The 20,618-nt window shown below is 32.7% G+C and overlaps 1 protein-coding gene across 1 annotated transcript; it reads left to right on the forward strand.

Moving 5' to 3' along the window:
- Window positions 1–40: 40 nt before the first annotated feature.
- On the forward strand, window positions 41–18,738 carry LOC148618628 (lysosomal leucine aminopeptidase-like). The gene is made up of 10 exons (XM_088577711.1): window positions 41–113; window positions 7,473–7,692; window positions 9,260–9,476; window positions 12,547–12,708; window positions 13,087–13,231; window positions 13,880–14,080; window positions 14,525–14,665; window positions 14,852–15,037; window positions 15,780–15,886; window positions 16,896–18,738. Exons 1-10 carry the CDS (start codon window positions 59–61, stop codon window positions 17,067–17,069), a joined length of 1,608 nt encoding a protein of 535 aa, XP_088433837.1. The 5' UTR covers window positions 41–58; the 3' UTR covers window positions 17,070–18,738.
- The last annotated feature ends 1,880 nt before the right edge of the window (window positions 18,739–20,618 follow it).

A 20,618-nucleotide genomic window follows, 5' to 3' on the forward strand; every position in this document is an offset into this window, starting at 1 on the left:
TCATATTCATGGAACTCACATGGCAATCATGTGACTGATTATTCACATAGGGTTAAGGATGGAAAAATCACTGTTACTAATCCTGATTACTATAATTTCTAATTTAGTTACAGGTAAATTTTGATATCAGATTATTGTAGTCTTCTTATGGTTTTTGTTTCAGGCACAGTCGTTCCTCCTTGTAAACAAAAGAAAAAAAATCAGTTTCTGTCAATTGATTTGCTTTTTTATTTGGATGCACATGCAAGTCTACCCAGACTGAAATTCAGACTCCAAATAACTTACATTATGTATTCTAAGTTCTAATAGTAACAAAATCTCTTGCAAAGCATGCAAAGACTCTCTACCCATTTCAGCCATATCAACCCAACATCTTCATCTAATTATTTCATTTTTTTAAAGATAAAAATTTCACTGATTATTTTTAATGCTGGTAATTTTGACGGTATTGCCATTCTTTGTAGCTGATCTGATAAAAAGAAGGAATATCTTATAGCCAGATCCTTTTATCTCAGTTTTCAGTAATCTGTGGCAACATTCCTTAAGCACCTGTGTATGGAGTGTTCATATCACAACTCATACGTTTTGCCAGAGCTTGCCAAAACTACGCAGACTTTTTGTATCACACTTGAAGTCTGACAAAAAGGCTTCTGGAACAGGCTTATGTTGCTACAAGATTGAAGTCACCACTACAGAAGTTTTATGGTTGTCATCATGAACTCGTGGATAATTACACTGTATCCATCTGCACCATGAAAAGTAATTTGTTCAACGTGTTATAGTTTTCCTTTCCTCTTTCGTCTACCCCGGACTTGACTTTTTATGAGCAACTTGGCGAGTGTTTCTAGAAATGCAGAAGACGCTTACCCTACAGGTGCACCTGGTCCATGCTCCCAGGTTTTAGTGGAGTCTGAGTTGCTCATTTGCTTTTGTGACTTTGTATGTAGGATTTTAGTTACTTTATGTTCTTCGATGTGTATGTCTGCAGGGATGACATTACTATAGTATTTGGGGCCGCCTGGTGGCCCTATTCCCCTCTTGGCGGCCCCATTCCCCCAGCTGAAAAAAATTCCCAATTGCTGGTAGCGAAAAATTTTAAAATCCGGATTTTTTCGTAATCCGTTTCCGCGTTCCAATACAACCACAATTTCCGGGAAGCGGTTGCGAAGTAATAAAATTTTGTGAACGTACTTATTAATGAGAAAGGTAGTTGGATCTTTTGATGGATACGTTTGCAAATACATGTATAATTAAACTGTTTTATCAATGCTACCTTCGGGGCGTAATATGTAGCAGAGTCATTTGTTGTTGACAGACCTTTATTATGAGCTTGAGTTTGATCGAGTGTCTAGCCTCAGAAATTTCGACAGTTTCAAAACATATACAAGCCTAATATTTGTGGAAGTCCTGTCACAAGTGACCTTACAATGAATTGGTAAGGGATGGGGGTGAAGCTGTTGTTCCCATGATAAAAAAAAATCATCAGTATAACACTGATGTCTGTCAATTTTGTTAAAATAAAAGGGGGAGGGCTGGGTCAATGCCTGTGCCTTGGTGTTATGAAAGTGTCAGTGAATTGCACTTCTGTATAAAAGACTAGTGAGTTGACATGGGTTATGTATTTTCTCTTTTCAATTTTACTTCACGAATAATCATCAAATGGTGCAGGTAAAATTCCCAACTGCAACAAAAATTCCCAATTTGACTTCAGGGGGACCCATTTGAAAAAGTTCAAAATCATCCCTGGTCTGTTTTCCATGTCTGGTCTTTGTCTCTGGATTACAGTCTTTTGATTACCACTATAACCTTGGTTCCCTTGATTACTCTTTCCCTGTATAGATGATGTATTATCATAAAACAATCCCAGCACATCACATCTACCCTAAAGAACTTCAAGTCAAGGATACTACAGACACTGTGAGGTCAACCTCATATCTTGACCTACACTTAAAGTTTGATGGAAAAGGAAAACTACTGACCAAATTATACGACAATAGCAACGACTTTTCATTACGAATTGTCAACTTCCTTTTCACATGTTTCATATGTGGCAACCCCTTCAGCACCTGCATATGGAGTTTTCATATCACAACTCATACATTATGCCAGAGATTGCAGTAGATACACAGACTTTTTGTATCATGTTAGACTTTAAACAATTAGGTTTCTGGAACAGGGTTATGTTGCTACAAGATTGAAGTCATCACTACAGAAATTTTATGGTTGTCATCATGAATTTGTGGATCATTACAGTGTATCCATCTGCACCATAGGAACCGATTTGTTCACCATGGTATACAATGTAGTTTTCCTTTCCTCTTTTGTCTACCCAGGACTACGCAGGTGTTTCTAGAAAAGCAGAGAAAGAATTTCCCCAACGCTGCACCTGGTCCATGCTCCCAGTTTTTAGTGGAGTTAGAGTTGCTCCTTTACTCCGTTTTTTTTTGTGTTATTTTGGTTATTTCATATTTTTTGTTGTTGTGTCAGTTTTCACTGTCTAGTCTTTATCCCTGGATTACATTCTATTGATTGCCACAAGAATCTTGGTTCCCTTCATTAATCTTCAATATGTTCTGAGTTGGCTTTTAAGCGTTCTTTTATTGGATATCTCATTTTGCCTATATGTTGTATGTTGAAGTATTCCATGAATTTTATGGTGTGTGCATTTGTTGTTTAGTACGTTTTAGACCTTACATTAAAGGGAATGTTTATAAGGCCTTATAAAACTTGTTTAACCCCATCAGACATGCTTCTGTCTACAGTAAGGAGATTTTGGTCATTAATGTGTCTTTGTGTTGTTATTTGACTGTTGAGTTTATTTTTTAAGGCATGTAATCATCTGTTACCATGGATTTTATTGCTTTTTTTTGGCCTTTCAAAGCTTACTTCAAGGTATTTTTACCCTTGTTGAAGACCTTTTGGTGATCTCTGTAAGTATGTACTATTTTATACACCACCTCAGTGAGTTTGTAGTATATTGGATTCACCTTGTCTATCTGTCATTCAATCTGTCTGTATGTCCATCCAATTTTTATTTGCAATTACAAATGTATCTCTGCTTTCAAGGGATGGATTGATGTCAAATTTGGTTTGTGGCTTCATATGGAAAGGGCATATGTTGTAAGAAATTTCAGTTGCACTCTGCTATCAACTTCCTGCTTTATGGGACTTTGCCATTTTTAGCTCAACTGGCTGAAGGCCATGTGAGCTATTGCCATCAATTAGCATCCTTCGTTGTTGTCAACATCCATTATCATTAACAATTTTTAAAAACTCTTCTCCTTGGACACCTACTTGCCCAAATGGATCCAAACTTAGTATGAATGTTTCTTGGGATATCCTGAATAGAACTGATGTGGGGATTTTTTGATCCATCAAAAACATGACTGTTATTACTAAAAATAGATCATAGGGTTCAATTTGCAGAATTTGGCACACAACTCAAAAGGAGTTAAGTCTATCTAAAATCTAGCAGGAATAAACTGTTCAGCATGCTTGGTTGGACCCATGCTGAAATTTTCAGAAAATCTTGTTGACAGATGAATGAATTATGGGTCCTGAAATGGATTTTTTCCAGAATTTTCATCTTTCCAACTTTGAAAATCTTCTCCTAAACTGCTGGATGGATTGTAACCAAACTTGGCATGAATTTACCTTACAATATCCTTAACAATCTATGTGTGGATATTTTTGATCTGGCAAAAACCATGGCCAATGTTACTAAAAATGAACCATAGGGCAGATAGGTGTCAAATTGATGATTTTTGGAATTAGCTCGTAAACAAATTCTGACAGGGTAAAATTGATCAGTAATGTGAGAGCAACCTGTGCCGAAATTTTCATAAAGATCTGTTGACCATTGTCGAAGGTATTTCCCTTGAAGAGTAAAAAAATGACAATGAGAGATTTATTTTATAATATGAAAACTGGGGAGATAACTAAGATGTTCTCTATTGATTAAATGATTCTTGTGACAATAGTACAGTAAGGTCAAGAGTCAAGCTTTAGAAATCGAAAACGACTATTTTTGACCAGGTGAGCAATTCAGACTCCCTGGAGCCTCTAGTTTTTTCTTTGAAACACTTGATAGGCACAATCAGATTTTTGAAATGTACATGTAACTTCCTTTTTTTTGCAACTGTTCAGTCTCAAATTTTCTATTACATGTAAGTAACTAATTGCTGGGGTTTAAAATTTTTTACCTGTGCATCAGTGTGTCTATTCATCCATCATAGCATGTTATCAGTTTCCTTTGAGGTTTTGGGAATGGGTAGAACTTATAAAAGCTTAGATGGCATTGATTTTCACAGAAATTGGTGAAGAGTGATCTTCAATTGAAAGTTGGACACAGCGTTAAAATCATTGATTTCAGCTTGAAGCCTTGAAAGCACCTCCATTTTTAGCCCCCATGTCAAAGGCTATGTGAGTTATTGCCAACACTCATTGTCTGTCGTTTACATTTTTTTCGTAAATCTTCTCCTCAAAGGTTATTCAGAATTTTGCAGGTTGTTAGCTTTACTATTGCCTTTTTATCAAAGATTCTCACTTATGATTAAGATGTACCATAGTTATTTGTTTGGATTTTACATATTGATGCAGGGCATCCTTCTTCTATAGACACCTATCTAATCAGCTGGTTTACTGACATTTTGTTTGTTTGATCAGAGTCAGAATAATGTGTCCAAGTGGGGTGGCATGCCTACCTGAGGGCTGTTGCTTCTGTGAACTAGCAAAATAAAGATTAGGTTCAGTGTGTCAGACTAGTACAAAGCAGGGTCTGTTCAATTGGTCAATTGTTCTCTTCCTGAAATGCATGAAATATCTGCCATAGAATGTTAAACCAAAATTAATCAACATTATCTTCTTACAAAAAAAGTAAGTTCCCTTGAAAAAACTTGAAAATGGGAAATCAGAAATTTATAACAATTTAAGGGAGCTTATATCTATTGAAATAAACCTTTTTTTATGTTTCATGAAAACTGATGGAACAACTACAGAATTATTGTAGGAAAACTGCAATATCCTCCCATTTTTATAAATAAAGTCCCAAAACTCAAATTGAAATTGCTGTGAGGATTTTTTAGGCTGGAACACCTCATTTTTGTAAGAATAGAGTCCCATAACTCAAAAATAAATGATCTGAAATTAATGAAAAATTGATAGGGAGTTCACATCAGTCAAAAGAAACAATTCCCTAAAGTCTCACACAACTTGGTGGCAGCTTATTTGAGTTTTTTTGCAAAGTGTGAATGACGAACTGACAGACGGACGGACAGACACCTGTATACTATAATAAATTCTGCCTTAAAAGACAGGCATACAAAAAGGATCAAATCAATTAAAAATATAATAATAGGCTTTTTAATTGTTTAGGAAGATGCCTTAATTAATGAAACAAAATTAATTCTTTATTTGTTATCACAGCCAATCAAATACTTGAAGAACAATCATTTGTATAGCAAAACAATGAATCAGGAGGAAGTTTTACACTTCAATACCACAGTACATGTATAATAATCTGTATTTGCTTGTTTTACACATACAGTGGTATGGGAAAAAATCAGATCCTTTGCTAAAGAGGAAGAAATTATAACAAATGTACTTACACAGACAAATTATCTTTAGTATTTCCAAGTGAAACTATAAATATATATATGGTAAAACACATGTTTAATAGCACTTCCTTTAGATTTGCACTAACAAAATCTATTAATTTGCATAAAAATGAAACTAAATAAAATATTTATCCAATATTCAGCAAAATTTTATATGCACATCATCAAACTATGGAAAAAACATTGAATTGAAAAAAATTGTAGTACCCTCTTAGCTAATAAAGGTGGGATTTCTCATGTTTGCAAAATTACTTCATAGCACTTTAAGCAATTTCCATTTCTGGAAACTTTTCTTCAAACATCTTCTTCTCAGAACTTACGAGATAGATTTTAATGAAAGTTCACATAAATGTTCCTTAGGGTATCCTTCACAAAAGCGCCTTTGGATTTTTGATCTGTTAAAAAAACATGTCTATTAATAGAATTTATGGGATAAAGCCACTTATTTCAAAGTATATCTCAAGAACTATGATGCCTTTGTCAGCTTGAAGAGCTCTAGGAAGTTTCATCTCTATTTAGTTGAAGTTGTATGACAACTTTTTGTCTGAGTTATTGCTCTTGAAAGGCAAAGAATGCCATCATTTGCAGTTTTTAGCCAATATCTTGAAAACCATAGTAGATAGAAAAAAAACTTTCAATAGGCTATGTAAGTCTCGTCATGTGACCCCATGATTTCACAAGAATGGGTCCTAGTCTAAGATTCAAAAGCAGAGAGATTTGTCATTTAGTGTTGAGTTCAGTGTTAAGGGCAAACATTTTTGTGTAAAAAATACTGATAAAGATGACAAATAACTATTTCTACATGATAAATGCAGTAAGAAAAAACATAACCTAGAAGATTTTGCATGGTTATACAGCGCTTCGAGTACCTGGAAGTAAACAATAAAATACAGATCGGTCTTCGGTTTTCAATATGTTCTTATCGTATATTCCAGTAAAGAAAATAAAACTAGAACAAGACTTACTACCCTATTGATGAAATGATCTTATGATAAGGCCTACAGAAATCTCCATTTTGGTAGAAATTTCCTTGAAAGACGAATAATAATGATGTATTTGCAGTTTATAGCCAATATTTTGAAAATCATACTTGACAAAAAAAACCTTAAAATTGATGAAATGATCCTTATAATAAGGCCTATTTAAATCTATATAGGATCAAAGCTGTAGGACAACTTTTTGTTTGAGTTATTGCCCTTGAAAGGCAAAGAATGGCATCTTTTGCAGTTTTTTGCCAATAACTTGAAAACCATAGTAGATAGAAAAAAACTTTCCTCTGATGAAATAATCCTAGTGATGAGGCCTACAAAAGTCTATGTTTTGTTGAAGTTGTGAGATGACTCTTTGTCAGAGTTATTATCCATGAAAGACGAATAATGGCATTATTTGCAATTTTTAGCCAATATTTTGCAAACCATAATAGATAGATGAAAAACTTTCAATTGATGAAATGATCTTTTCTACAAGGCCTACAAAAGTCTCCATTGGTCAAAGTTGTAGGATTACTCCTTGTTAGAATTATTGCCCTTGAAAGTTGAAAATGAACTAGGCAAGGGATTCAGGCTCTTTCCAGGCTCTAGTTTATCATAGCTTAAAGAAATAAAATCGTTGGATCTATAGAAATTACATGTCTTTCTGTCTGTTTGTTTACTTATTTTATCTTTTGTAAATTGAAGTTATTTGACCACTTTCATTCTGATAAAATGTTTATCCTCTGTCAAACTTTAATCACAATCAAAATTCAGAGCTGTATTAATTTCTGTTGGTGTATCTGTCGATTCTCTTTGATAAGACATTAAATGTCAGATTCACATAATTATGTGACAGCCTACAAATGACATATTATTTACTTTACAGCTGATTATAGTTATGGAAGTGCTTATTGCTCTGCCCAGAAGTGTACATTTAAGAAGAGTACCCTGGATTACTCCCAGTCTACAGCAGTAGCTACATATAATGATACACTTATGGTAACAGGATGGGGTATACTTGATGTTATTGCTGGGAAAGGCAAACCAGCTGATGATATTGATATTATGTATGCTGCAGGATTTATAGAGGGAGCTCTTACTGCTCCGTAAGTTGGTTTATGATAGAAATAGAATAGTTTAAGTTTGATAAGAAGGTTATTTATGGTTTTGTTGTTACAAATAATGTTGAAAAAAATACCTTAAATAATCTAAGACTTGGTTGAGTATACAACAAGGTAGTTTTTTATACGGCTGCAAAAAAATTGCAGACATGTAATGTTATGGGACAGTCGCTGTCCACCTTGGCACAGCTTTGTCTTCTGTAGACACTTCGTTTCTGTGTGATAACTTATGTTGTTGTTGACTAATTGTTCTGTAATTTTGATATGATTTTACTTACCACTAAATGAAGGATCCTTTTTAATTTGGACTTTATGGCCCCTACCATTTTAGAAAAAAGGGCCAAAAAGGGTAAAAATAGGTACCTGTGAAGAATGTTTACATTTTCTGATTTTAATTGTTCATTTTTTTATTGTGCTCCTTATTTAATTCTGGTAAAAACAAGTGTATCAGCAGATTTTGTGTGTTTAGGACAGTTTTCAAGTTAAAGAGGGTCGAAATTGGGGAATGCCCCAAACAACTTTTTTATTTTTGGTTTGATTTTGGAAATTGTTGTAAAAACCCCTGCCTGTGTTTTCTAATCAGATTTCAGATATCTCTTATGGCTTCCTAATTATAAGGGGTCAAACAGGCCACACCTGAAAAAATCGACTTTTTTTTAATTTTTGATCTGATTATACATTTTTTATTTAATTAAAAAATTTGGGCAATATAGTGTCCAAACCATTTGAAGTGTTCATGATAAATATTATTTTCTAAATGCGAAAGTGTGTCAAAAAGTACTATTGTATCCACACTTGCCCCAACTGTTCAGGGTATGACCACTGTGGTTGTATTGTGCTGCACTTGGCAAAGCTTTTTATCATTGTTATGTAGCAGTGGCCTCCTCTCACAGATAGACAGATACACATAAAGTGTCAGTCTCTATAAGAATCAGGCAGTGGGTGAAAACCCACCATTTTGAATGTCTAATTAGTCTATTTTCATTTTGGTTATAATTTCATTGAAATGCACTGAAAATGAACATTTCAACTGTCAAAAACCTCATTTTTTTAACATTCTATTGAAAATTTCTGAGTAAATCCTGTGATGCAGATATCAAATAATGGTCATTTCAAATAGAGGAAGCCTCCTTGAGTGAAATTATATTGAGAGATCTGTGGGTTTTTGACATTCCTGTTTCTAAGTTTTCCCATTTTGCCTGGTTCTTACAAATACTTACAGATAATTACTACACTCCATTCATTGCCCTACTTATATACTTATAGGTTTTGCCTAGGGGATGGGGCTATTTGTACTTTGTTGATAATATACTCCTAAGTTGTTATCTCTCTGATGTCTCAATCAACAGGAATATGGGAGATGTCTTATAATATGTGCTGTGCATCTGTGTTAAAAGTTCAAACTGCATATATCATATCCAAAATACAATACTTTGATCGAATGATTTTGAGCAGTTCATGTTTTTTTTATGTCACTGATGCTCCATTTCTACTAATCAGTTGATATAAAGTCTGCATGCAGTGACAACTATTATCAAATGTATATTTCCAGGAGAATCTATCAGCATTTCTTAAATATAAAGGATATATTCTTAACGGGTAAACCAGACAAAGTGGTCACAGATCTGAAAGTATTTCTCAAAACTCAGGATAAATGGATGAGGACTCAAATCAATAGAAACTCACAAGATCCACTTTGGAGGCATGTTGCTATGGTGATGGCACAGTTTGATGGATTGGTGGATGGATATAAATCTACAGCAGATCATGTATGATATATCCATTGTATTTAATAATGAAAGGAATTGATTAATAATTGTAATATATTGACTCTAAGTCTAGTAGCAGATTTGCTCTGTCTGTCTGTCTGTCAGTCTATTTGTCACACTTTGGGGGTATCTGCTTTTTATACGCCCGTCTGTCTGTCCACCTGTCTGTTGTTCACACATCACACAATAACTAAGAAATGTTGGGACCAATTTTTGTGAGATTTCAGCGAATGTGTTTTTAGCTCACCTTGCGTCCATCATCGTCGCCGTTAAAAATTCTTTAAAACTCTTCTCCTCTGACACTACTCGACCAATTGGAACCAAACTTGGTATGGATGTTCTTTGGGGTATCCTGCATAGAAAGGATGTGGGAATTTTTGACCCATCGAAAAACATGCTCACTATTACTAAAAATGTAACATAGGGGCCAGACAGTAGTTTTTTGCATATATCTCAAGAACCGTTAGGTTTAGCTAATTCTGAATCATATAAATGTGTTTAGCATGATGAGATCTAACTGCGGTCAAATTTTCATTTTAATCAATTAAGCCATGTTGGAGTTATTGCCCGTTTTCAACGTTTTTTTTGCTATTTTTAATGTTATTTCTTTCAAAAATCTTCTCCTCCGACACTACATAACCAATTGGAACTAAACATGGTAAGAATGTTCCTAGGGGTATCCTGCATAGAACTGATATGGGGATTTTTGATCTGTCGAAAAACATGGCTGCTGTTACTAAAAATAGAACATAGGGGTCAGACAGCAGTTTTTCGTTTATATCTCCAAAACCATTAGGTTTAGACAAATTCTTTCAGTAGCTGAAATGATCGTTATTATTAGGATTACAAAAGTCGTCAGGTACAAAAGTTGTCAGACGACTCCTTGTAAGAGTTATTGCCCTTATAAGGGGAAAAATGACAGGGTTTTTTTTCAGTTTTCAGCCAATATCTTGAAAACTATAATAAAAAAAAACTGTCAGTTGCTGATAGATCCTTATGATAAGTCCTACCAAAGTCTTCTTGAGTCAAAATTGTTGGACAACTTCTTGTTGAATTTATTGCCTTTGATAGGCAAAATTGAATCAGGTGAGCGATTCAGGCTCCTTGGAGTTTTTGTAATGCTCCTACCAAATAATTTGTTTTTGGCATGTAGCCTTATTATGAAGAGTTACAGATTAAGTTCCACTTTGGTTATGGTTGAATGATTTCACAGAAGTTATGGCCCTTGGACTTAAAAAATTTCAGTGAATTTAAAGTTTTCTGCACTTTTTTTGTAATGCTTTTACCAATTGATTTTATCTTTTGTATGTAGTCTTTCTATGAGAAGTTACAGATTAACTTTGACATTGGTTATGGTGGAATGACTTTTACAGAAGTTATGGCCTTTGAGTGAATTTAAAGTTAAAAAGTTTTCCACACTTTTTTTGTAAAGCTTTTACCAATTTATGTAATAAATGACTTTTTTGTATAACAGAATGTTAGCGAAACATTATGTTTTTTTAAATATTTATACATAGCCTTGTTCAGTGTTATTGTAACGTTACATTGACACTGATAAAGTAGGCAGTTTGTCGGTTGGAATGTATCTTTTTATGCGGGGGACATTGGAACGCTGTTCTTTTATTCATTTTTCATTTTTGTTTTATGGGACTTTATTTTTTAGGGGGCTATTTCCCAAATTTTAGCAATAGCCTGAAAATTTTTGAAACTTTGTTGAATACTTTATTTCTAGTAGTGTAAGCTCCTTTTTTATTTCTGTATTTTTGATTTTGCTTTTTTGAGTTGTAAGACTTAACCTTTTCCTTCATAATGACGCCTTTGGATGCCCCTGTTTTGAACCCCCCTTTTTTGAGGCCACCTGTATGTTTTTTTTTTTTATTCTGATAGCAAGTTTTAAGTTATTTGATTTCTTCATTTCTTTTTCAATTGTTGAATACTTTATTTCTAGTAGTGTAAGCTCCTTTTTTATTTCTGTATTTTTTATTTTGCTTTTTTGAGTTGTAAGACTTAACCTTTTCCTTCATAATGACGCCTTTGGATGCCCCTGTTTTGAACCCCCCTTTTTTGAGGCCACCTGTATGTTTTTTTTTTTTATTCTGATAGCAAGTTTTAAGTTATTTGATTTCTTCATTTCTGGATAAAATATTATCATGTGTCATACATTTATCACAATCCATATTCAGAGCTGTATCAAGCTTGAGTTTTTATCCATATTTGCCCAATCTATTCAGGATTTGACCTCTGCAGGCGTATCTAGCTGCTTGATGAAAAGCATTTTTTTAATTGTAATTCAAAAAGTATCTGAACCTATTATAAAGTGTTTGTATATATATTGAATATGTGCATCCCACATTATGGAGAAATTTGATAAATTATCTCCGAGATTTTTAGCATGTTGAATTTAGTCATTATTTGTCACTTAATGTTGTCAAGAGAAACCTACTTAATGTTGTCGAGGGTAAATATTTTATGTTGTGGACTGTACATTGTACCTACTTTATGTTGTCGAGGGTAAATATTTTATGTTGTGGACTGTACATTGTACCTACTTTATGTTGTCAAGGGTAAATACTTTTTGTTGTGGAGTGTACATTGTACCTACTTTATGTTGTCGAGGGTAAATATTTTATGTTGTGGACTGTACATTGTACCTACTTTATGTTGTCGAGGGTAAATATTTTATGTTGTGGACTGTACATTGTACCTACTTTATGTTGTCGAGGGTAAATATTTTATGTTGTGGACTGTACATTGTACCTACTTTATGTAATTTTATGATAAAATGTGAAATTGATTTTATAGCTTTGTTTTTTTTTGTAGTGTTAGAAAATGATTAAGCTGACTGTGATGTTACTAATGGGAGAAAATCTGAATCAATTATGTGAATAAGTGCTACATGTATACCGAGCATCCAAGTTAAGACAGGCTCAAATGTCTATTTTGTATATACTGGAAATGATTTTGATATTTTCAAATATGCTGTGAGGTTTTTTCTAAAATTTTTTTAACCCATTGTGAAATCCAAAATAATTCCACATTCAATAAGTATGTACTTCATAATTTGTTTCAGGAACTAGAATTGTTTGCCTTCCAAGTATTAAATGGAGTAGGAGACCTTATAGATCTGCTGCATGCATTGAACCCAGACAGTTTACCAGACTGGAAATTGTTTAGTCATGATGATGCCAGGCTCTATGTACAGCATAAAGGATTCTGTTCAGCCCTTATCAAAGTAAAGTTTATATACTCTATTATTATGTACCATTATTGACAGCAGTCTGTCCATCTGTATGCACACACTCTTTAAGATACATGTAAGATAATCTGGTAACTAAAAACAAGTATCGGGAGCAACTGAGTTATAGGTTAGTGTATTTAAAGCAAGATATAAATGGATTATAATTGTACTGTAGAGAAAGCATAAATGTTGAGAAAGTAGGATGAAAATATTACACTATTTCAAATTATCATAGTAGTTTATAGTGAGCGTGTAGGTCTAAGCACTAGTTAATTTTCCTTTAGTATTACTTTACATTAAATGATTTTCTTGCTGGTTTTGTCAGTATATCAAGATACATTTACAGTTAATGAGTATTTGTGAATGTTCCAGGTTATGGGAGCCTATGAAGATATCTTTATGTCACATTCCAGTTGGTTTGAATACCAGGCAACACTAAGAATATACAAACATTATAATTTTAATGTGAAGGATCCAGCTACATCTTCCCAAAGAATTTCATTCTCAAGTTACCCAGGTAAAGATAAATTGTAGATACTCAAACAAATTGTTTAAATTTTCATAAAAAACAAATCTATACAGGTAGAAAAAAAATACAGAGTTAAAAAATCACTTATGAGATCTACTTTGGTTTTACAAATAAGAATTATCACCTCCCTTCTCCTTTTTCTGGGCTCAAGACTAGAGAGACTATCTTGGTAGATTAAAAGTCATTTTAATAATCATTGTAAGAAAATTTTGAAAAATGGTTAAAAAAAACTATTGACAGCATTATAAAAATGTGTTTCAAGGATTGGCTCATTATAAAGATCAGCATTTGTAGCTGACAGCAAACACAAGTTTTTTGTGTCAGTGTTAAAAGGAAAATAAAATTTTATTATCTGTTTTATGCTGACATGCGGTACATAACACAGACATCTGAAAAGTGATTTCAGTTTACACTACTTTATGTACCACAAATGTTGTTTTTTTCAACCATAAATTCTGTACCTACAAAAATATCTTTTATTATACTTCTAAAAATGCAGCTTTTTTCAGTGTTGAGCATTTTGCAAAATGATATTCACTTTCATCAAATTAATTTTTTATGGCTTTGAGTACATGTGAAAAAGGGTTTAACTTGAATCTTTAACCCTAGAAATTAGAATTTCTCTTGAATTGTCAGGTTTCCTGGTGTCCCTTGATGACTTTTATCTGATGAGTAGTAAAATGGTCATGTTACAAACAACAAATAATATATTCAATGAATCACTGTATAAATTTGTACAACCACAGTCACTGTTGGCATGGCAACGGGTTCGTGTGGCAAATATGATGGCAAACTCTGGAAAACAGTGGGCTGAAGTATTTGGTCAATATAATTCAGGTAACATATGATCAACATATGATGTTTCTTATGGTTTTGGGTATCCATGAAGTCTATATTATGATTCTGTTGCTTTGAGTTTTTTGTGTTTTACTCAATCACAAGTTTCAAACGTCTTCATATTATGCTTACTCAAAATATAATTAAAACACAAGCAAATAGCTCACACATGCAAACAACATTCATGCACTTTTGTATAATATTAGATTATAAATGTGATTTTAAAGAACAATTCTCAGCTTTATTTATACTACTTTTGATCTATACATACATTCAGATGATGCACTTACAATGCATATACTAGTAACTAGATTGTGTGTTTTTGGTACTACAAGTGAAACCTTTTAAAACACTTAGCTTTTGAAATGGTGTATTCTCTGTATGAGCTTGCTCTAGTTAATAACTTAAAGTTATGTAATACAGAAATCAATAAATCCATTACAGGAACTTACAACAACCAGTATATGGTTCTGGATCTGAAAAAGATAACTCTGAAAGAATCTATAAAGGATGATGCATTATGGGTAGTTGAACAGATTCCCTCCCTTGTCAGATCTGCTGATACTACTGCCATACTTAGAACTGGTAAATCATAAGAGGATTCATTTTCCTTAGGAAAAACATATTGTTTTATGCTTAAAGCACAATGCACAACCTGTATTATTATCTACTCTATAGAACTATGCATTTTTAAAGTCTAAAACTGGGTTCAACTGAACTGACAAACATTTTACATATGTGTATATTTAATGGTTTATTTTAATGTTTTAGGTTACTGGCCCTCCTACAATGTACCATTCTTTGAAGAGATATACAATATGAGTGGATACCCAGAGTATGTAGCAAAACATGGTACAGAGTTTTCATATCAGTTAGCCCCAAGGGCCAAAATATTCAGAAGAGATCAAGATAAAGTTGTGGACTTATCATCAATGAAAAAAATAATGAGATATAATGGTAGGGATTATAAAATATGTATATTTGTAGTTGATACAAACTTTATGAATAGGGTTTAGTAAAAGCAGTTTTGCCATAAAGAAATGGCCTACACAGTTAAAAGTATTGTTTATTGAACATCAGCTTCTTTGTTTTTTTTTAGTTTGGTCTTACCTCAAATTTAGATCCCAGGCAAAATGGACAAAAACCAAACAATTAAAAATTTATTGCTGCAATATAGTTCACAACTACTAAAATTCATAAGGCAACAGAATTTTGAAACCTTATTGAAGCTCTTTCACAATTTTAAGAGATAAAAAAACATTGACTGATGCTTGAAAAGCAATTTATTTTCTGTCAGAGAGTAATAAATTAATAAATAGATAACTGTTTTATCGAATGTTCCCAGTGTAATAAATTTCGATAATTCAGTTTGTGAAATAAATTCAATAATTTCACTCTCGGACTTTCACCTGCCAAAATATCACAATTTTGATGTCAATTCGCCAATCACAGACTATTCATATTGAAAATATAGATAAATTATGAAGAAAATCTATATCATAAATAAGATAATCAGTTGGTTTATCATGAATAACCAACATATCATCACTTGTGCCCAGAACTCTTGAGGATTTAACTTCTGCGCGGAACAAATTCCATACACTTGTGAAATCTAGGTGTTCTTCAGCACTCAAGATAATATTTTGGTTATTCACTCTGTCCTATTAATTATCTTATTAATAAAGACTTATTTTGTCAGATTACAAAAATGATCCATACTCAGAGGGTGACTCTTGTAATACTATTTGTTGCCGTGGTGATTTGAAACAAACAAATCCAGGTCCTTTTGGTTGTTATGATACTAAGGTAAGAATATTTTGTTATTTCTTCATATGATTCAATTTGGTTTAAATGTGTTATTTATTCTTTTCAACTCTCTGGAATGGGCTTCAATTTAAGTATTTGAAGTAGTATGAAATACTTAATACCTGACCAACAGTGTATCATTTTATTTCATATACACAAAGTTTGGTGACTAAAAAATGCATAATTTGACCTCATACAAATCTGATGATACTAGAAACTGCATCATTTTACCTCATAAAAAATCTGGTAATTTTGGAGAACAATCTTTTTTTACCTGCATCTCTAACAGTGAACGTTGGACTATCAGCTGTAACTCAAATAAAATTGTACCAATACTATTCAAACTTTGCACAGTGGTTATATACATATTTGAGATGTGCACTTTGTATTATGGCAAAAATGATTAGTGATAAGAGATGATTTTTTTTTAAATTGTTAGAACGTTGAATTTTGTCATGTTTAACTCACCTGGCCATTGCTTAACGTCCGTCATCATCAATGTTATCTATGTCATCAACATTTTCTTCAAACATCTTCTTCTCAAGAACTATTAGACAGAATTCACTGAAAGTTAGAGTGATTGTTCCTTAGGGTATTCTGCACAGAATGACTATTTGAATTTTTAATTCATGAAAAAACATGGCAGGCATTACTAAAAATAGAACATAGGGGTCAGACAGTAGTTTTTTGCATATGAGAAACTTTTTTCTTTGAAACTACAAGATTAATGAATATTGATATGATTGTATTTTTAAGAATTTTTATCAAAGAAGATACAAAAAATAGAATGTGACTAATTAAACCAGTTGAGTGATTTAGGCTCTAGTTTTTATCAGTCCTACTTTAACCACTTTAGTGTATCAGTGTTCTTTTAACCACTACACTGTATTATACCCCCATTCAAAGAGTGGGTGGTATATTGGAATCACCTTGTGTCCTCTTGTTTTATGTAGTATTTGTAGATCATGGATGATTACAGATTTTGCTTTATACAATACATCTGTTTCAGGTATCAAACTTTAGTATGGCCCTGAACTTTACAGCTGATGTTATAAATGGACCAACAAGAGGAACCAATTTACCTGTATTTACCTGGTCAGATATCTATAAACAATCTCATGTTGGTTTACCAGAAAAATATGACTTTGATTTCATTAGAACATCTCCAAGGTGGAACGTTTAGTCCAGAAAATGTGTTAATGTTACAAATGATTGTACTTAATCAAGTTTCTTAAGAATTTAAATAAGTAAAAGCATAAGGATGTCTGTGATATTACTCCACATTATTCATTTCCATAAAGGTCAGTTTTCCTGATATCCAGAGTAAAAGTGAATGAATCTATTTTAAATTGTTTTACAATGTTCCATTCCTCAAAAGGAGACTGGTATTGATTTTTAGGGGTCATGACTTGAGCCAATTAAGAAGTAGGGGCCAGAAACAAGCATATTTCTGATTTCTAGATGATAACTTGAGTAGAAGAGAATGGATTGCTTTGAAATTTTACCACAAAGTGCCATACCCCAAAGGAAGGAATCATTTAGGAGTTTGTGACCAAATGGTGGTCACTTTGAATCTGTTCAAGATTCTTATCAAATGTGTTACTACAATTAAAACACAAAGCTGTATCAAGTTTGAATAGTGTATCCATACTTTCAGTGGCTACCTCTGTGGCTGTATCAAGCTGCAACCTTGAAGCATTTTATTTAAAATACATAACTATGTACACTGCATGCTGTATAGTAATTCTTTATAGTCATTTTATTTTGTTTGTATGTATTGTTCTTCGTATTGATAGCAATTTTCATTCAAAATAAGGAGAAAAATTATTCAATGTTAAAGTAAAAAAATGATAAATATAAATAACTCTTTTAAATAAAACAGAGTAACAGAGATCTTTAAAAAAGATTCAAATGTACACAATGATAGTTTTAAGAATTATTAAAAGAATAACAAGTAACTGTTTGTAATTGTATATATTAAAAGCTAAATTATTAATGCCAGTTATAAATAAATAATAAATATATAAGTTTTATCAAGAGTTGGCATAAAATACATAATAATAAAGGCTTTTTCCCATTTCGCCTTAGCTGTCAAATTTGGTAAATTAAATTATTGCCATTTGACCATAGTAAGATTTGGAGTGAAGGTTGGTATTGTTTGTTGATATTTTTTTGTTATTTCATTGATTTTCAGTTTGTGAAATGATTAAGTGAAATTAGTTGTGTTTCTGTCTTCATATTTTTTTCTATGAATGGCCTTTTTGTTTTTATTATTATTATTATTACTTTAATCACCTGTTTTTTTTTTTATTTGATGGAATCTATGAATAATAACTGTGAAGTGATGTGATATATGTACATGTATGAGCATTTAATAATTTGACTAAAGAAGTGCACCCCAATATTTATAAGCATACAACAATGAAGAGCTAAATTAAAATATTCATTAAAATACAACAAAGATTGTGAAAAATCATAATGAAAGCATGATTCAAGCAGAACAAAATTAAAAGCAACAGTGGGAGACAGTTTCAGACTGAGATTAGCAGTACAATTGTGAAGGTTCATAGACCATAAACAGTGCAGCTTCATGATGTGTGCATCTCCAAAATAGATCTTCTCACTGGCGAAAGATCTGGTTATGACACTAGTATACATGCATCTCAATAGTTGAAATTGTTATAGGATTTTAAAGAACACAATTGCAACAAGCTTACAAAGCTAGAAGTATAAGCATACTAATTCTCAATTTTAATATGTTTAGCTTATGTCATTTCATTACCAATTATTTATGCTCCAAAATAAATTTATTGACATTGTATTTGCGAATAAATAAATAATAGAAGATAACACTTCACTAGTTATATATATATATTTACGTATCGGAATGTGACGACTCTATTCGCTACACTGATCCATCGGATCAAATTGATACAGGAAAGATATGTAAACGTATAGAAAGGTCTGAAAAATTCCCAACGATGTTAGAACTGTCAAATTTGCGATGCAAATTTTTGGTCATTCCCTCCCCGGGACTCGAATTCGCTGCACACAGTCCAGCGCCCTAGACCACTCAGCCAGCTAGGCTGTATAAAAATATAGCTTTTACAGACCTTTATCTAAATTTTTGTTTATTTCACCAGTCTCTGAATTGTATGTGTACTATTACATGAAAAATATATATGTAAGACTCGGAACCGCGATGGGACACGGAGGTACGATGGTTGTGCGGAAGTGCAATGGAGTATGCTGAAGTGCGTTTACGATCACGCTGAACTTAACCCGAATAATTCAGTCGTTATAGGTTACAGACCACCAATTCAACCAATGAGCATTTGGAACGTACGCAAAAATAGTCCTACGCAGAAATTACCCCTGTTCCTCATAGTGCTGTGAAAAAAGTTCTCATCTTATTTTAAAAATTTAAACAGTTTCTGAAAGGAAAAACATTTCTGTACATTTTATAGGTGCATTTTGCTTCTTGTGATGTGAAGCCTAATCTCCATAATGATTTTTAAATATACCCCTATCTTGTGAAAACACTGGGATTTCCCATGCTATTTATAGACCCTACACTTCCGGTGACCAGTACTGCACTGCAAGTCTGCTAACCCCACTTGCCATTCTGAGGATTGTGAGCTGACATATGTAGAATCATGCTGATATATAGTCATCTGCAGGTTAAAGTTAAGGTAAAGTCCAGAGAAGCCATTGAATATTGTGAAATTAGCATAGAAGCCTATGGGAAGTGGAATTAGTGGTTTTTAGCCTTAAGCTGAAGCCATGGCAAAATGAAAAGTTTCTTCAAATAGCTTTAAACTACTTGAAGATCTTGTTAACTTTGCCATGAGAGGAATACACTACAAAAATCCTTCAAAATATGCATTTTTTTAAGTTATAGGTCCAAATTATGGAAAATTGGTCTTTTTGGCTGATTTTTATGTCCTATCTTGTAAAAAGTGTAGAAAATTTAGTAAAAATATCAAATATTAAACTTTGAGGGCTATATTTACCTAAATATGGTAGTAATAAGCACTTGAAATCAAGTTTTGTGTAGATTTGAGCAAAAATTAGGTTAGAAATGAGGAAAAACTCACTTTCATTACTGCGGTTAAGGCCATATAAGCATTCCCCTATGGCAACATGGAAAATCCATTATTGAGCACTTTTTTTGCTTTAGGTGCCCTTTACTGGTCATGTTTTAATGTGAAAACACTGTATTTACAAATTTAAAGCCAAATATATCACCTTTTGTGAAAATTTAAAGATTTAGGATTTTTGACATGTGATCAAGAAAAAGGGGGAGGCATGTCAGAAATAAATTTTAAAAAATAGACCAATTTCTCAGAAAATGATTACTTTTAAAACTATTTCTTCATTAATATTGTTAAAAAACAAGTTGTGATTGATATTTTTTATTTGAAAAGTCAGAAAAAGTTCTTTGCAAATATTTAATGCATTTCAGTATGGTAGAATATTTTCACTTTTTTGCTCGCACAACTTGGTTACCCTATATTTAAAAATCAAATATTTAAAAAAGTACTTGTCACATTTCACTGAAACTTTGCAAATGCATTCAGTATGTGTGTAGGAAGATACCTGTATAGTTATTTATTTTTTCTAAGACAAAAAGTGACTCTTTAGGTTACAGACCACCAATTCAACCAATGAGCATTTGGAACGTACGCAAAAATAGTCCTACGCAGAAATTACCCCTGTTCCTCATAGTGCT

This window comes from Perna viridis, chromosome 4 (assembly GCF_037379345.1).
Source record: "Perna viridis isolate PV_CMFRI_1.1 ecotype Kerala chromosome 4, ASM3737934v1, whole genome shotgun sequence".
NCBI lineage: Eukaryota > Metazoa > Mollusca > Bivalvia > Mytilida > Mytilidae > Perna > Perna viridis.

Coding starts and splice junctions, on each gene's coding strand:
- LOC148618628 (XM_088577711.1), top strand. CDS start 59: ATGGAAAAATCACTGTTACTAATCCTGATTACTATAATTTCTAATTTA. Junction 12,709..13,086: donor TCTGTTCAGCCCTTATCAAA/GTAAAGTTTATA, acceptor TGAATGTTCCAG/GTTATGGGAGCCTATGAAGA. Junction 14,666..14,851: donor TACTGCCATACTTAGAACTG/GTAAATCATAAG, acceptor TTAATGTTTTAG/GTTACTGGCCCTCCTACAAT.